The following is a 19002-nucleotide window of genomic DNA, read 5'->3' on the forward strand; positions in this document are numbered from 1 at the left end:
ATAGTATTCAGTCTTAGAAGTCCTGATGAAGAACTGAATTAAAATGGAAAAAGTAGCAACCCAGGGAAAAATAAGGAAACATTCAGACACAGCGTCGTTGGAAGGTTTCTCTTTAAAAATCAGTTCTTCCAAAAATTCTTTGCGTGCAGGGACTACCCTGGCACCAGATATGGCCAACTCCTAAATGAGTTCTCCCAAGCATATCCTCCTTCTTTTGTTCATGAAAAACAATATAAGATTGAACTTTTTTTATGGGAGATTATCTGCAGCAAGAAAATGACCCAGAGCAGAGATACACACTACTTGGTAGGGGAATATCTTTGTATTATAAGACCCATAGGAAATAAAGCCTTTCTGTGAAACCTGGGTTTTTCTAATATTTTAAATCCAAATATTATCCTTCCCATGGTCATAGAACAGGGGTCTGCAAACTACAGCCCCCAGGCCAGATCTGGCTCCTCATCTATACAGCCCGTGAGCTAAGCATGTTTTTATGTTTTTAAATGGTAGGGAAAAAATAAACAAAAGAAGAAGAATACTTTGTGACAGTTGCATATTTTATAAAATTCAAATTTCTGGATTTATAAATAATGTTTTATTGGAACATAGCCATGCTTATTTGCTTACATAATGTCTCTGATTGTTTTTCTGCTGTAATGCAGAGGTGAGAGGATAAGGCAGAGACCATATGTGGCCCACAAGACAGAAAATATTTACTATTTGGCCCTTTACTGAGAAAGGTCTGCTGACTGTTGGACCAGGATAATGCAACGGCGTGTAAGACCAAGCTGAGTCAAAAGGATGGGAATACTGTTCCTGATACTTGGATTCTAGGAGGCCGAATAAATTTCATTCAAGGGTCTGTTTAACTGTTGAGGCCTCCTTGTTAAAGTGGTGATAAATGCTCGGAGATTTATTTTCGGATTAACTACATAATGATTGTAAAATATGTATTCAACCACCACATATTTTCTGTTGAAACTCATTATCGTTGATATATTTTGATCAAATTCACTTCCATATTAAAATTAAGTGGCTTCCAAGTGGGTTCGTAAAATAGAGTTAAGGTTACTATTAATATCAAGCCTTAAAATCAATGAATGTCAAAACTGATTCCACAGAGATTGAGTACATTTGGACCTATTTTTCAACCTTGTTTTCTTGATTTTGGTAAATTTATAGCTGGATTGTTTCAAGCTTGCTGGTCTGTAAAGGGATCTGAGAGTCTGTGAAACCATCAGGTAATTATTTACCTTTGTGTTGCTTCAGTTCAACCAGTCTTTAATTTGATCTCATCAGCTATCATTGTGTTGCACTTAATAGCGTGTAGGGATTAAAAAACAACATCAAAAACAACAAATAATTGAACAAATTGGATTAGTTTGCAAATCCTGGTAAATTTCCTCTAGGAACTGAAGTACAAAGTCACCTAAAACTTATTCCTCCTAGACATTTCTAAGAATTCATAGAAGTTCAGTCTTTTCTCCCTGAGGCCCATTAAATGTGCCTATAAGTCTAATTTAATCCTATTCTATAAGAGTTAAATTTCCTTTAATATCAAAAGCTCAGATTAAAGATAGATATAGGGCTTTTGGACTTCTGCTCCTTTGAATATTTTCTTTAAAAGGAAGAGAAACTGCAGCCCATTCCATGATGAATTCCCCTGCCCCTGTTTTGTCATTGCACTATGAACAAGATGAAATGCTAAACCCACAGGCAGACCCTGAAAACCAGATTCTAACATGTGAAAGAAAAATCTTCCTAAAAATCTTGATTTTCAGTGAGCTTGCTTCTGATAGGTTTGTCACGGGACATTGTTTTTTCCTTAAGACAATTACATAGTAGCATCAATGGCTGTACTTCCAGAGAGAACAATTAGCCGTTCAGATTATGTGGCATAGGTGCATACATTTTTCAGAATTTGCCTCTAAGAGTCAATTAAAGAGAAACCTAACGGGGAGGGATCGAATAGGAAGATGATGGGATTTTAAATATAATAAATGATTGTATTTCATGAGGAATTCCACGAAGAAAATTCATCAAATATTAAAAAGAAATAAAGCCAGCTCGTTCCATTGCAATGGAATTTTCAGTTTCAGAATCTATTCTAATGAAATGAAAATGATGATATGAATTACCTCAAACAATAGAGGAGTCCCCCAAATCCATTAAATTTAATATCAAAATTTTTTATTTGAAAAAGGGAGGTGAGTGATCTTCGGGGTTAAATATTCATCAAAAATTCATGGATAAATTAATTGTCTTTTTTTACCCTGAAGAAGGAGTTGAACAAGGTTCTGTCTAGAGTTATTTTTCTGTGGTATCTTTGGCCACACTAAAATGGCATAAATTGTACTTTATTTTATTGGCTCTCTTACCAATTTGATCTACTAGAAATAAAATTGTTATAGTCAATTTTAAAAACTCCTGCATGAATTTAAGTCCTCTGGCAGTCATATCATTTAAATGATTATAATATAAACACAGTTCAATGAGAGTCATTACCTTGGTTCTCCATGCCTTGGGGGGTTTCAGTTCTATGACATTCAACATGGCTTTATTATCTTATTTCTTCTCTTTGTTTTTGCACAGTTACTTTAATCTGATGACCTCTGAAGGCTGATCTAAAGGTGTCGTGACTATTATGACATTATTATCATCATCATCATTGTAATTTTCAGTACAGAAAATGCTAACTTAGAGACCACTGCCTTCTTTCTTCATCGCGAATAACTGTATATGCATTTAAAAACAATAATGTTGTGTCTTTTCAACACAATGTTCTTACAGGGATATGGATTTCCTTCACAGAGGCTCCTGGAAAGACTAAGCAGACGGGCAGCCGTCCTTGCAAATAATCAGAACACAAGACGTTAGTGCAGTGGATATTTTCAAGAGTGTTTTCTTTGTAAATAACCATACCAGCAAGTTTTTGGAAGCCTCTCTCTTGTTTACAGATTACGATCATCAACAAAAATCAATGATTTATTCTAGTGACCCGACAAAGCATTTTACGTAAATATGAGCATGCCCCTCATTCAAATATTGAATTTAAGTAGCCCCAAAATAGCCATTAAAATAGAGTTTAGTTTACATCACAAATGGCTATTTTTCAATACCTTCAAGAATACACTTTGCATATGCCCTTGAATCAATACGGTCACGCGTGCCCTAATATAAACCCAAGCACAGCTTTACTACTACTTCATTTATTCACAAAACACCTGTTATCAGATGTGACTCCGTCACTCTCTCTTTAGAACACTTGGAATGAAAAATGAACTTCTTTAGTTTTTATGTTCTGATAAATGGATTGCAAATAACCCTATTAGATTTTAAACTTCCTTAACTGTGTGTTCTATAAGAGGGAATTTTAAAAGCATGAAAATTAAACTTAGAAGCCGAATTTAAAAAGACTTTTTTCTAAAAGGATATCAAAGAATGGATCCCAAATGAAGGCAGCACCAAATTCATTAAGGACTCTCTCGCCTCCCCGACTCCAAAAAAGTGGACATGGAGAAGGTCCATGGTGGAGGAAGTCTACAGCAAGGGTATATAGCAAAGGGTATACAGCTGGGTATGCAGTTGGCTTTAACTGAAAGGCCCAGTTTTGATATTATACACACATGTGGAAGAAAAACATTATGTCTAAATGGAAAAACAATAAGTTAAACTATCGTGAGGACAAATAAATGCTTGAAAGTTTCGTTTCGCACTTGATTGCTATTCAACCCCAGCGTTGACCCAAAGTAGCCAGGTGGCCACAGTTGCAGAACAATTTCAGTTTGAAACAGATTCATGGTTCTCCAGCTCATGCACTCAGCCCTCAGCCCCTTTCACTAGGCTTTGTTACTAACCAGCGTGTGAAATAGTATCCAGACCCCTGGGCTAGGAGAGAGACCCAACACACTTCACACATTTCCCTTCCACAGTTGGTTGTATTGTATGACCAAACAGAGAGAGAGAGAGAGAGAGATGGAGAGCTGGCAGATTGCAAAGCGTCAGAGTTATCTTCTCTTTGGTATATTGATGTGGTAGGATGTCCTTCTTGAGCCAAAATGGTAATCTAGCTGCTCATTGCTAGATCTTCACAATTCATGTTTTAATAGCAGATCAAATTAGTTATCTCTGTTATTGAATCGTGGGAGTGCATGTGCCACTCGCAAAAATAAAGCATGTTAATTTGGAAAGCTGGACTTTTTTAAACGGATAAATTCTTGGGAACTAAGCTTTATAATAAATGTTCTAGATGAAGAAAAACACACATGCTGGCTGATGTTACTTTATTTTTTTTAACTTTTTATTATATATTGAAGTGTAGTCAATTAAGAATGTGGTGTTAGTTTCAGGTGTACAGCAAAGTGGTTCAGTTATACGTACACATGTATCTATTCTTTTTCAAATTCTTTTCCCATTTAGGTTGCCACATAATATCGATCAGAGTTCCCTGTGTTATACAGTAGGTCCTTATTATCTATTTTTCAAATTTATTTATTTATTTATTTATTTTGGCTGCACTGGGTCTTAGTTGTAGCACATGGGATCTTTAGTTGCGGCGTGCGGGCTCTTAGTTGCAGCATCCTTAGTTCAATCCCTAGTTCCCCGACCAGGGATCGAACCTGGGCCCCCTACATTGGGAGCGTGGAGTCTTACCCACTGGACTACCAGGGAAGTCCCTATCCATTTTAAATATAGCAGTGTGTGCATGTCAATCCCAAATTCCGTAATTATACCTCTGCCCCATCCTTCCCCCCGGTAACCATAAGTTCCTTCTCTAAGTCTGTGAGTCTGTTTCTGTTTTGCAAATAAGTTCACTTGTATCATTACTTCTAAGATTCCGCATATAAGTGATATCGCTTGATATTTCTCTTTCTCTGTCTGACTTACTTCACTCAGTATGACAACCTCTATGTCCATCCATGTTGCTGTAAATGGCATTATTTCATTATTTCTTTTTTATGGCCAAGTAATATTCCATTGTATATATGGACCACATTAAATGTATGACCACAAACCTCAGGGGGACTTTGGGACGGCTGGCAATCCTATTCTATTCCCCTAGTCCATTCACACCCCTGGTCTCTGAGATGAGGATCTGAACATTTTCTATCTCCATTCAAGTCTCTAATACTTTTTACTCTCAGCTGATTCCCTTGCTTCTCATCACACTGGGGAAAAAAAAAAAAAAGGAAGCAGAGAGAAGATAATGTCTTCAACCATCAGTCCTCTCTACCCCACCTTGAAACCCACTTCTCCATCTCTACCTGGATATGTTGTTTTCCCTCCTGTACCTGTGGCTCCGATGTCACCCTCCCTCCACTTGTAGACTAGAGATGCCACTCCTTATCTATTCAAAGACTCTACTTCTTTATCTCCTCTCTCCTACATCATCTATTTTTTCCTCTCTATGGGATCCTTCCCATCTGCTCATCAACATGCTCAACGACCTCCCACGAACACAAGAAAGAAAAATACAAAGAAAGAAAGAAGAAATGGAAAGCTTGCCTTGACCCTGTCTTTCCCTCCAGCTATGATTATTGCACTTATCTTCTCCCTTGTCTATCAAAAGTTTTCTAAAGTTGTCCTTACTTTCTTACCCCTTGTTCTTCACTGAATCTCCTTGAGTCAGGCATTTACTCCAGGCAGACACTCAAGTCCATGGTCAAATCTGTTCTCTCACATGTGGTATCTAAGCAGCATCCATAGTCAATCACTTATTGGATCCCTTTCCTTACTTGGCTGTTAAGTAACCACTCTTCTCTGTCTTTTCTCAAATCTCATGGATGGCTCCTTCTCATCCTCCCTGAATGAGTTTCTTCTGTGTCTCTATCTCACAATGTTTCAGCATCCCTGGATCTGGTACCCTGCGCCCCAGCCACCATTCAGTTCCTGGCAGAGCTCATACAAGCCTATACCTTTAACTACAGATCTACGCAGAAGGCTTCCAAATGTACATCCTCAGCCCTGACCTTCTCCCACACTCAAAACGCATGGATACACAACTTCCTACTGTTTGTTCCCACTGGAGTATCAAATAGGCATCTGAAACACAAAACTGAACTCTTTCCATTTTGCTACTTCCCCAGATTCTCAAACTTGTTTCTGCTGTAGGGCCTTTGCACTGGTTTGGAATTCTATTTCCGCAGGTATCCACATGGGTTACTTTCTCTGTTCTAGGTTTCTGAGAAAATGTTACCTCAACTGAGAGGCTTTCCCTGACTGCCCTACCTAAAATGGCATCCATCGCTCTTTGCTGGGATACACCCCTTTATTTTTTTTACATAGCACTTAACTATGCCTGGCATTAAATTATGTATTTGTTTCTTTACTTTCTGTCTCTCCTAGTAGACTGTACGTTTCCAAAGGGCAAGATTATTTTTCTGGTTAGTTCATTATTGCCTTTACAATGTCTGTGAATGACCAGACACAAGGTAGACACTCAATATGTGAATACATGAATTAATGAATTTTAGAAAAATCAGGTACTGTGACTGAAAACTTTTATCTCACTGACTGAGATAATTCTAGACCTGGAAAATAGACAGATGATAGATGATAGATAGATAGATAGATAGATAAAGGAAGGAAGGAAGGTCAAAAAATAGAGCCATGGTTTGGAATGAGAACCATTGTTCATTGCCACAGCACTGGAAAAGTACATAGAGGTAGAGGGTATGGATCAGGTATGGGTTCTGCTATTTAATTATGGGATGCTTGGCAAGATGCTTTCTGATTCTTATCATTTCATTGATAAAGTGGTTAGAAGAGGTACATGGGAGATTTTTGTGTTTTAAAATTCTATGAGATACATACCTAATTTATGGTGACATTATGTTTCTAAGTGAGGCAGTACTGCAACATCTTATGATGACGGGGATTTGAATATTGAGAAGAGATCTTTGTTCAGACTATAAAAATAGAGACAGTCTCCAAGCGCTGAACATTTCCTCGGCGTTGCTATTGTCTGAAGTGCTTTTGCGTGCAACTCGTCATTTAATTGTCACAACAACTTTATGAGGTCAGAACTTTTAGGCCCATTCCACAGATAAGGAAACTGAGTTGGAGGTGGAGTACTGTCTGCCCTCTGTATCCGAGGGTTCCGCATCTGGGGATTCAACCCATCCGCGGGGTATGTGTGGGGATGTGGGACCTGCGGACACCGAGGGCCAACTGTACTCTGCTATTTTATGTAAGGAACTTGAGCATCGGGGGATTTTGGTACCCGCAGGGGTCCTGGCACCAGTCCCCCTCGGATGCCAAGGGATGACTGTAGTTTGCCCACAGGCACACTGCTAGTAATCCACAGAGCTAGGGTTCAAATCTAGAGCCGTCCACCTCCTAGATTTTGGTCGAGGTTAATTTTGAGAGTGTGACAAAGAGGGACACAGAAAGACAGGGAGATAAGATACAGACAGTGAGAAGAGGAGAGATGGAGAAGTTCACAGATATAGACGCGAAGAAACAGAGGCCAAGCGAGGGATGAAGAGACTTAAAGCCCATACGAGCATGGCTACGCATCTAGGAGAATTTATTACATTCCCTCATTCTCCACACACACACTATTTACAATGAGAGAATTACTGGAACTTCATTTTTTTTTTCTGATACTTTCATCCTTGATAAAAACTATATGCTTGATGAAACAAGCACTAATATAAAACAGTGGCCATTTCTGAATTGATTACAAAATATTAATATATTATTTAGTTGCCAGCAGACAGTGTTACGTGGGAAGGTGGCTAGTCCTCTTTTTTTCTGTTCCTCACATCTGGATGCTGACATACGTGGAACTCAGAAAACAGAAAAATCCTTTAAATGAATATCAAAACTCTTTGAAATGCATAAACATTATAAGATGATAATATACCTATTTACAAAGCAAATCTTCACTCATATTATTAAAATTGTGTTTATTAAACTGCTTCTATATATGCATTGACATGATTATCCTCATACAGTATATTGGTCATTGATCCCTAAATGCTGGCTGCTTTCTCATGCTATAAATAGATTGCTAAATTATTTATTAGGTTCTCAATGGAGATGATCCAGACTTCGATGCCTATATTTGTAGATCGAGAGTGGCAGTCTTAATGAACTCGAATTTCATCTTCTAAATGTATAATCCATGTCTAGGTAGCAGAGGGAAAATCTGGTATGTGGAATTCATCCTTAGACCATTGCCATTTGTCACTTTTAAGCATATGCGATTTTTGAGTTGAATGGTGCCCATTATATTCTGTTTCTAGGCTTTATTGGCAACATGCTTCCCAAGTTATTCTTGCAAATATCATCCCCTAGAAGTGAGGGAGGAAAATAAAAACTTAATGGATTTACTTCATGGAAAAAAAAGTGTGTTCTCTTGTGACCACAAGGTGGCACAATGGTGACCAGAAAGACTCAACCTCCTAATAGAATTGCAATTACTGGAGGCTTTTACATAATTGCTGTTATTAATACTGTTGTTATTATTATCATTATGATATTCCAAAAGACCAACACATCGCCCTAGCCTTTGGTGAAAAGAGAAAGTGTCTTTATTTATGTTTTTATCTTCTTCCTTCTGCCTGCAAAATCGTTAATATTTTGCTTTCTTCCAATCCTCAACCCCCAGGAGCCCCAACCTACACAAGTAGGTGTGCAGATCCTTTATTTATTGTCCAAAGCTTTAAAATGACAGCTTAGATAATAGTAAGTTATTGTACATTTCTGGAAAAGGATAAACAAAACTTTATATTGTTTGATGAATCAGATGTTGCTCTCAAAGCTTTAGTCTTTCATGACTACTCTGATATTTATTTATAATGTAAGAATAAAAAAGCCATTTTGGAAATTTTGGTTCAGATTTGTTATTTGCAAATTGCTATTTCTCTCAGTTCCACACCAGATGTGATCCTGGAAAGAAACCCCAGAATATTGCAATGTGCTCTCCGTTTATTTTAGGATTGTTTGGCATTGAGATCAGACCATCTCTCCTCAGGGCTCAGGGAACTCAGAGGTCACTGGGGTCTGGGAATCCAGGTGCTGCGATCGTAGTCAGTTACATACTTACCGGGAGGATATAAAAGAGCAGCCACTTTTTCCCAAATGGAAATGAAACACAGGCTGGCCAGGTACAGTTGTCTAAGTCATTCACTGCACAAGTCACCGATCTGCAGATGCATCAGTTAATAATAACACAAAGGGCTACTAGCATCCTTGGCTGAGCATTTCCCCCCAACTTCCATAGATTAAGCCTTCTGGCATTTCAACAATTTAATAGCATATTTGATGCCCTTTGTTCGTTGGTCGTAAATTCAGGTTGCCCTCCTCAGAATCTTAGTGCTGTACTTTAGTGACTACGTTTTTTATGCCACTACTTGCTTCCGACCTTTGTAATTGCAAAAGCAGTATTTTATTTTTTATGAAATCAGACTTGTGTCATTTTTAAATGCCTTAAATTTTACCATTTAAAGTAGGTCCAATTTTTTTAAAGTACAGTAATATGAGATCTGAAAACTAAGTTCAACAGATATTATTATTGTAAATGAACTATTGATTTATTATCATGAGAAGTATTCAGTGTACATCACAGTTATACATTAAGGAAAGATTTGAAATGAAGCAGAAAATAACATGAAAGAGGAATTGTTCTGTTAAATTAGATAGTCCAGTAATCATAAGAATAGGAAAGGTTGTAGTAAATTACATATGTTAATGAAAAAAGCACACACAAAAAAACAAGAAACAAAAAAAAAGTCATGGCTAGAAGTAAAGTGAGGGGGAAGACATCACATTTTGTGGCTTCAAAGAATCATGAAAAAATATAAAGCAAACCAGGAGTGTTCAGAAACTGTGGACCAGAGAGGTTGAGTGACTTCCCCCAACTCCCACAGCTCGTTAGTGGCAGTGCTGGGACTAAAATCAATTACTCTTGGGAGCGGGAAGACAATAGATTTAGGAAGTTGACCTCAGCCACCAAGCTACACATCACAGTGAAAGCATGAATATTTAGAAAAAAATAATTTTGTGATCATTAATAAAGCATTCTAATGCTATAGCTAACAATGCTTTTGCTTTCAAATTCCTTTGAAACACGCTACTAGGACTGGTAGATATAGAGGGAAACAGGAAATATTAGTTGATTGAGCAACTCCCAAGTGCCAGGGAGTTATGTGTGTATCTTCACACACACACACACACACACACACACACACACACACACACACACGCACACACACACACACGTGCACACATATATATGGATTGTGAAGAGTGCATCAGGATACGTGTGTGTGAGTATTATCATCTCCATTTATACTCAAGAAGAAACTGAGGCTCAGTGACAATTGGGAAATTGCCCAAGTTCACAAAGCTGGCACAGGGCGCATCTGGCATCTGAGCCCACTTCCGTCTGACTGAAAGTCCATGACCCTCCTACAATAGGATGTCACACATTAGAGAAAAAGACTTGTTCTTCCTCATCCCAAATGACTTCAACGCCTCTTGTCTGGCACCTGAAGTGAGGCAGCCAGTCTCCTGGGTGGTTTGCGTATTCCTGGGGCCACCAGCACATCATAGACCAAGTTTTTCCAAGTTCAATTTGCAGCAGCTTATTTGGGTTGTAATAGATCATTTTTGGATACTGAGATTGCTCCTCCCAGGACCCCTCTAATTTAGTGAAAAATATTGAGAAGTTTGAGTATAACGTATGGTATTGTAAAAGTTAAACACTTTTTGAAACAGCTTGAAGTTAATACCCAGCAGGTGGTTTACATGGAATGGGGGGTACACGGTATGATATGCAGTCTGGCTTTTCCTTGGTTTGGTACCATTCACTAAGCCTTCAGTGTATCTGAGTAGAGTAGTATTTTTATTCTCAAAGCACCATTTTACTAAATCCTGATGCCTCACTTAATGGAGAAGAAGTTTGATTTACTTCATCCCAAGTGCTTTGGGTAAGATCGTATACAAATCATTTACATTGGATGGCAATAATTTATATTCCTTCTACCAAATGATTGCTCCTTTTAATTTGTTTTCCTTTGGCGTTAAGTCCAGATTAAAAGTTAAGGAATGTATATGAATTGACAAAACACTAAAAGAACCTAAGAATTTGCTGCTGGCGATAATAATAATAGCTCACAATTATTAGCATTCGTTCTGTGCCAGCTACTGTTCTAAGCACTTTACAAATATTACCTCGCTTAATCCTTACAGCAACTGTAAGATGGGTACGATTATTTTCCTCATCTCACAGTTGAGAAAACTGGGGCACAGAGAAGTTAAGAAAATTGCCCAAAGTCACGCGGGAAGCAAACAGCAGATAGAGAGAGGATCCAAACCTAGGCAGTCTGGTCCGGAAGCCTGCACTCAATCTCAGCTTAAATCAGCAAGAAAAACTATAGATAAGGAAAGTAGGAATCAGAAACTCCAGCTAAGTTGCTCCAGATTGTACAACTACTAAAAAGAGCAAACGTTGTCAGCCCAGGTGTCTGGGTCTGTCTCAGGTTGGTCTCCTTTCCTTTTAGGGCCTGCCTCAAAAAAGGGAGCACATCCATTCGCTGGAAGAAAAACCCCACCGCTCACCGTGCGTCCTTATCCCCGAAGGCTGGCCCTGCAGGAAGACTCAGCGTTCCTGCTTCCAAGGTGAAAGGCTTGGTGGCTGGTCCACACTCAGGGCTGTGCCCCACTGTGCACTAGCGTTGCCCTGGAAACGGGTGAGACTTTTAAAATTCAACCATTTTGTTTACATTTTAGAAAAGATTATCCGCATTCATCGTTGCTCTTACCAGCTGTTTCCCACACTTTTTTTCCAAACCTTGCCCACGTTCCAGCCTCTCTAAAAAAAATCAGTGGCCAATCAACAGTTCCGTTCAGAAGCACTTCTAGAAAATAACGGGCTTCTATTTAACAGAGGGTCTTCAAGGGGTCACTTTTCCCATTTCATGATTACAGAAGAAAACTTATCTCCGGCAGCATATCAGGACCAATTATCGCCTCTGGGGATTCCAGAGAGCCCCGGTCGTGGTGATTTCTTCCTCGGCTGCGTCTCCGAGGCTTTGTCTCTTTGGGCAGATAATTTTTCCTCCTATGTAAAATGGATTCTGACTAGGTGCGCTGATGACCCCCGATGTCCGAAGAATCTTTGCATCTGGAAGTGTCAGCGGCTGGCAGATGCTGCCTCTCGCCTGAATCCGGCCCCGTGGCCAGCCTCCCTCCCCGGGCAAGCTGCTATCGGATGGAATCAACAGGCAGCACAAGGCACGATAAATAACTGATCTCCAACATGTGCTTCCAATTCAAATAAAGAGCCTTTAACCACAGTGTGCAGCACACGTGACAGAAGTATTTTATGTGGAAATTTGAAGGTTTCTGATAACTTGCTGTAAAGAAGTTTTCACAGGGCCTAAACCTCTCGGGGCTTTTCTGTCTCAAGTTCACGTTACTTAGATAGTGATTAAGAAGGTTTTATAGGCCCAGCGGTAAATGACAGCACAGAGAAAAAGCATTCTTTGGCTACGTAATTTAGCAAGACTTAGTATCCGTTTGGGTTTTCATCCACCGGGCTTGCTGAAAATTGAAAATGATTAACCTGCCTCTCTCCGCAGCCTGTGGAGTCTCCAGAGTTTTCACGGAGAACCTGACATCAGTGATGACCCAGCTCAGGTTACCTTCATTATTTAGAAGCCTCTCAATCTCAGCCCAGTGGCTTTTTCTTGGGATGACGGACAGACTCGAGATCCAGTATTCTTTTACTCTGTAGTATGTACAAAATAGAATAAATCAATGAGACCAAACAGCAAAAGGCAAGAGTTTATTTAATTTTAAGTGTTCCCTGCTAGCAGCTGAGTCTACTGAACTTTGAAACATTCAGCCATGTTGACCTAAGTCTCCAAACTCTGCACAAAAGATCCCAAACCACAGGCCTGGATATTTCCCGAGGCAAGGAGCACGGGGTGACCTGATGAAGCAAGACGCTGCCTGCCCCTGGCCAAATCTCATGACCCAACCACACGGCCGTCAGAGGCTTGTGTGAAGTTGCTTTAGTAAACCAAGAGCCGTGAAAGAGGAACTTGGGAATTCACTTGGACGTAAGGTTTTCCTTACTGAAGAAAAGCTCCAAAGCAACGCGGAGGAATCACGGTGTCCAGGCAACACGAGGATTTTGCCTCTTCAGGAAAACGTCCCTGTAGGAGGCCTTGCTTGCTCTCTGCCCACACATGGATCCAAACTGCGTCTCAGTTACTAGTTTTCATTTTTAAAGCTCTCCCACCCAAGACAGCCTTCGCAGAGAATTTGCCAAGTGCCTCCCTGCTGCTTTGTCTGTCTGCGTTATTCCTCCTTGCACTCTGTGTGTGGTGCCACAAGTTTTTTCCTCCAGAGCACGGGGCATAGTGCTCTTTTAAAAGTGAAAGTGAGAGAGTGAGAGATTGGCCGCAGCAAATTTAGAAGTGGGGCAGGGCTTTGTGATTTAGAGAGTGCCAAGGGTGTAAAGGATGTTTCTAGAAGTCCGAAGGCGAAGCTTACCTTAAAAAAAAAATAACTCAGGGGCTTATAGTGCCTTACAGAATATTCAGAACAGAAGAATCAATGCTTATAATGGATGGAACTAATAGAATATTTTAAACAGGGTAGAATGAGTGCCCAATCATTTAAAGGAGAGTGGTCCAGAGAATCTACTTCACATATCCCGGCCAACTCAGACGGAACGAAGTACAAATATTTAAAGTCAGGGTCTGGGTTCCTCGGTATCTTATACGTTCGGAGTCCCCGTGGATGAACTCATGCAGTCTGATCTCGCTGGCGGTTCTTAAACACAGCCTCGGTGGAGTTCTGCTCTTCTGCCCAAGCTGCACAGTGCTTGCTGGCCTGAGTCTCCAGACATTTCAGGTCACCAGCCCTAGTGAAAGTCCCATTAAAACACAGAATGTAATTCTGCAGGAGGGATGGAAGAAGATGAAGGGCAGCCCGACAGCAGGCCTGGCCCATTATCTTATCAAGGTCACTCAGCCCCTCACTGTCTCAGAGGGATTTCCAGGCCTAAAGTAACTCTTCTGTATTTGTTTTACAATCACAGCGGTATTTCCTCAACTCTCCCAGAAAATATGTGGTTTCCACAGAGACCCGCTCCGTGAAATGGCATCTACAAGTTCAGGTTGGACACAACTTGTACATCCTTTTTTTCCTTCCCAGCCTTTGCTTCCTGGTTAATTCCCTCTAGATCTATGGCTCACTCTGTCAGTTTGGAATGGTATTTATTGCCACCCCTGCAGAAGTCTGGAGATGTGCAGTCTAGGCTTGCACTCTTTCTTACTTGTCCGGTTTCGCTTGTGAGGAGCATCCCTGATTCTCACTCTCAAGAGAAGGGCTGCAGGAGCATTAGCTACCAAGTTCGAGGTCCAGGTGAGAAGCAGGATGGACGCATGAAGGTAAGAGGGCCTCTGATAGCTAAGTCAGCCTCAGCCAAAGAGCTTCCCTAAAAGTCACATCCAGAGAGTTCTGCTGGCATCTCGTGGGCCAGAACTACGTCACAGAAGCATGCCCTCCACCCCACCCTCGGCTGCAAGAGAGACCGGGAAACACAGTTGGAATTTTTTTTTTTTTTTTTTAACCTGGGCACTTCATTATCCCAGTTGGGAATGTGTCAGTCAGGATAAAGTTAAGAATGAGATATTTGATGACGTGGAAATTAAAAATATCCACCCCTTTGTTTTCTGTGTGGGGATTAAGTGTATCTGTGCAAAGCACCTAAGGGTACTTGATGAGCTGGTGGTCCGTGAAAATAGTCTTTCCTTCTCTCTTCCTGTGTTCCCTCCTCCCAGGCTATAAAACACAGTGGAGCAGTGCCTTGATGCCATGATGTATTTTCTAATTAGGTCTACTGAATATGTCTTTTTTAGGGGGAGATGAATGCCAGAAGAAAAAATATTCTCATCATTGACAGAGCACTTCCAACTAGAAATGCTATTTTGCAGGGAGGTTTCTAGCAACGCTTACAGGAGCACTTAATTATTCATTTGAATAGAGCTGTTCTGCAAGCTGTTAGAAACGAAAGAAAAATGGTTTCTAATTCTGCCCACATCCTAACTCTATGAAACAGCAATCTCAGTTTTGGTGCCCTGTCCCCCCTGCTGACCACATCCACAGAATTTCCACTAGCATAGGCACACACTTTTTTGCACAATTTTAAGATCTTTATTATTAAGTAACTCATTGGGGTGTCAAAGTGTGTTATCAATCTAAACAGAAAATGGGAGATAAATATTACATGGGGTTGCTGATTGTACATTCTATTCTGGGTAAGAGAATTTGATGGAAGAGGCACGTAGCCCGACAGAGTGTATTTATTGGACATTGACACCTCTATCCTGATACTAACAAAGCAAGATCGTGAACAAGCAGAGTCCAGGAAGGAAAGTGAATGAAACTAGATGGGTGTGAAGCATGCCAAAAAAGGGGGAAAGGGGGCAAGTTTGTTTGTTGTAGTGTTGGCTGTTTTCTACTTGGTAGATTGTAATATTCTAATTGAGCTGAGTAATTGCTGCTCCAAAATCCAAAGCTACAGGGCATGTGCAATTTTAAAAACATGGGTTTTGCCTTCCTGAAACAAGACTGGAAAAAAGAAATGCATTATTTAGCGCTCTGATATTAAGTTTCAGGACAATTTTGCAACCTGTGACCTGAACAGATCTCTTATCCATACAACAACAGGACTACAAGCTTTGCACTTGTGCATCATAAAATAACTTTATTGCTCACAGGAAAAAGAAAGGAGGAGGAAAATGAAAGAAGGAAAGCAGGGAAGGAAGAAGGAAAAAGGAGAAAAAAGAAGGAAAACAAAAGAAAAACTTTATAGACCTATACATTTTACTTCTATTGGTAATCTTGGACTCTGGGATTCAGTAAAATTTACTTGTGTGCTTTAATTTAAATGGGGAGAGAGCGAGCGAGCGAGAGAGAGAGAGAGAGATTTTCCAGAAAAAAGCAAAAACTATGTGTGTGCATATATATATTTAAATAAAATAAACAAATAAAAAGCTGTGGCATATACTTATTACCAGCTCAGCAACAATGTAAAAAATAACACAGATAATTCGGAATATAGCTGATAAGTCTTCAACTGATAAAGCTTAGAGTGAGTGACTCTTCACTCGTAGGTGATTGGATTTGTGTTTAATCATGATTAACATCTTTTAATGTGGAAATAGAGTATACACATTTATCTCCTGTCCTACAGTTTAAGCAATTCTAAAGCACTTAGCTGATCCACTTCATAATGTGCATTAAAATCACCTTAATTATATTCACAAAATCCTGCATTTAAATGATTGTTCCAAGTTCAATGGAAGCGTTTCTTAAAATTCACAATTCAAGTTATTTGTGTTTTCTAAAGTGACCAAGACAGGAAACATACATAATTGCTTCTAGGCACAAATAAATACTTTTCCCCTCTCAGCCTCCCCACCTGCTAACCCCACCGCAACTGCCAAAAAAAAAAAAAAAAAAGGGTTCCATCCCTTGTGTAGCCAGAGCTCCAGTCTTGCAGGACCCAGGAACACGCTTTCTCTCAAAGAGTCTGAGGATGTTTATGGCTCTCCGTTCCCTCACCCCATCTCCAGGATCCCAATCCTTTGTCCTCAGAGAAGGTGTGGGGAGGTGGACAGAAGCAGTCCCCTTGTCACACACCTTACAAACCTCCGGTTTGCCTTATTTCTGCTCCTCCACACAGAGCCATTTGTTGGAGTCAAACAGAGCATTTAAGAGAGAAATACCTCTCTGAGTAATAACGCCAACTTTTCTTCCGCCTCACGGATGAGAGAAAAAGTAGCTTCTAGCACTGCTTGATCGTCACCTGGCAAGTGGCAGGGGATTCACCGTCAGAACCGGCGGCATTGTTACTTCCTACGGCCACTGCCTCTGCCAGCTGATACCGAGACACTCTGGGGACCAAACACAGGGACTGATCTCACAGTTAAACAGCTCAATGTTACAATCCACCGAACGCATTCCCTGCGCATCTTGATTATATGATATCATGTCTTTATAGGTAACTCATTATACTCTCAATTTGGATCCATTTAAAATTTTTATTATTCATGCTATTTTCCTTTCTACTTTCTATTATCCCAGTGTCCTACCTGTGTTCCCCATTATTGAATGTTATACCTCCAACTGACAATACAAGTATACGGAATAACAAAAGGAGATGAAATTTAAATTAATCAATTAGGCCTCTTAATAGTATCCCTAACATAAAATTTGCTAGCCAAAAAAAAAAAAACGTTAAACAATTGGATAGATGTCATGTTTAGATATCTTTTATCAAGTTTAACCTGCTCTATTTATCTTCCCTCACCATCAAAGACAGCTATCACCTTCTTTAAAAGCTCTGTTTATGACTACTTGCCTTCAGGCGATTGGCTAGGCGGTAAAAACGATTGACTGGTAGCCCTCGTGCTTACAACTCAGGACTACATTTGGGATTCTACAGAGATTCTATTTAAAGTCAGGAGAGCTTTCTGGTAAGGCGCTTCCTTACACTCATCCGTGGTGGAGGCGGCGGTCTCCTCTGGGTTGTCACAGCTGCTGACGATGGCAGCGGCGCTAAGTGACCTTCTTCTGACCTTGGTGTCGGATGCGCGGGGTCCTCGGGCGGGCGGGCCTTTCCCCACGGGGTGGGTCTGTTGGTCCTTCCAGTCCAGTTGCTTGGCGCTGCAAAAGGGCGCGTAGACTTCCACGCTTCCCTCAAACTGTAGGCAGTTCACTTTGTAGTACTTTCTCTTCACTTCCAAGACGTCATTAAACCTATGGCCCCAGAGAATTTCTCGGGGAACGTAGGAACTCCTGGATTGGTGAGAAGTCCCGGTAGAGTCGCCAGTATAGATAAACGTCACCAAAATCTCGAAGTTATCTTTGGCCACGTCTTTCCGGTCAAGGGCATACAGAGGGCTCTCATGGTCGATTTCATGAACGATCGTTACTGGGGTGACAAGGATGATCTGGTCATTGACTAACTTTAGGTCCTTAAATGCCATCGTCATCCGCCCTTCGCTGTCTTCTGTGTAGCGGAGAAGCTGGGCCCTGACCGTGCCTTCTACCACGTGGTTGGGGCGGAATTCACCGATGCGCCACATGAGGCAAAGTTTCCCATCTCTCATGCCGATGAGGGCAAAGTAGCTGAACCGAATGGTCTGGGCTCTCTTCCTGGCGGTTGCCATTTTGGCCAAGGCAGCCCCAATGATGAAGGTGTTTATAATGCAGCTTAAGATGGACTGAAGGATCACGATGAGCACGGCCACAGAACATTCCTCGGTGACACAGCGGTAACCATAACCGATGGTGGTTTGGGTCTCCAGGGAGAATAAAAACGCCCCCGTGAAGGAATGGACGTTGTCCACACAAGGCGTGATGTCGGGATCACTCAACAGATCTCCGTGATGAAAGGCTATCAGCCAAAAGATAGAGCCAAATATCAACCAGGAGAGAATGTAAGATAAAGAGAATATCACAAACATATGGCGCCACTTGGTGTCCACGAGGGTGGTGAAGATGTCCACCACGTAGCTGCCCCATTCTCCAAAAATGTGCTTGAAGTACACGTTACAGCTGCCGTCTTTATGGAGGAGACGTCTCCTTGCTCTTCGCTTCTCGGCTAGAACGTGCTCCTGGGGGTAGCCTGGGTATTTGGGGTCCACGTTCACGATCGGGTAGCTGCTGCCGTAATAGCTCATGCTTTCTAACGCCCTTTGGGCATCCGGGTGACTTCTGGGGCAGCGACTGTTCTAGGGGTGCTGCTATTTGTGAGTTTTCCCTTCAAACCTGAAAAACAGAAAATTTGACACACTTGCTTTTAATTTCCATCTTCAGAGCAATGTGCCCCATTTGAAGCAATTTGATGCCATCTGAAACAGCTAAGACTTCATTTGCACGATAGAGGCATTAAGTATTGATTACTCAGTTCAGTTTAGAATTCAACTCAGTCATTACAGGAACAAAATATGCGATTAGAGAAAATAACAT

The 19002-nt window shown here is 40.8% G+C and overlaps 1 protein-coding gene across 8 annotated transcripts in view; it reads right to left on the reverse strand.

Annotated features, from left to right (window-relative positions):
- Window positions 1-15092: 15092 nt before the first annotated feature.
- Window positions 15093-19002, reverse strand: part of KCNJ16 (potassium inwardly rectifying channel subfamily J member 16) — a 53510-nt gene continuing 49600 nt past the window's right edge. For all 8 annotated transcript variants that reach the window (XM_061175635.1, XM_061175633.1, XM_061175636.1 and 5 more), the window contains one exon: window positions 15093-18801. In XM_061175635.1, coding sequence (XP_061031618.1) covers window positions 17454-18713 — 1260 coding nt within the window. In that variant the 5' untranslated portion in view covers window positions 18714-18801 and the 3' untranslated portion in view covers window positions 15093-17453. The remainder of the gene's footprint in view (window positions 18802-19002) is intronic.

This window comes from Eubalaena glacialis, chromosome 19 (assembly GCF_028564815.1).
Source record: "Eubalaena glacialis isolate mEubGla1 chromosome 19, mEubGla1.1.hap2.+ XY, whole genome shotgun sequence".
In the NCBI taxonomy this organism is placed as follows: domain Eukaryota; kingdom Metazoa; phylum Chordata; class Mammalia; order Artiodactyla; family Balaenidae; genus Eubalaena; species Eubalaena glacialis.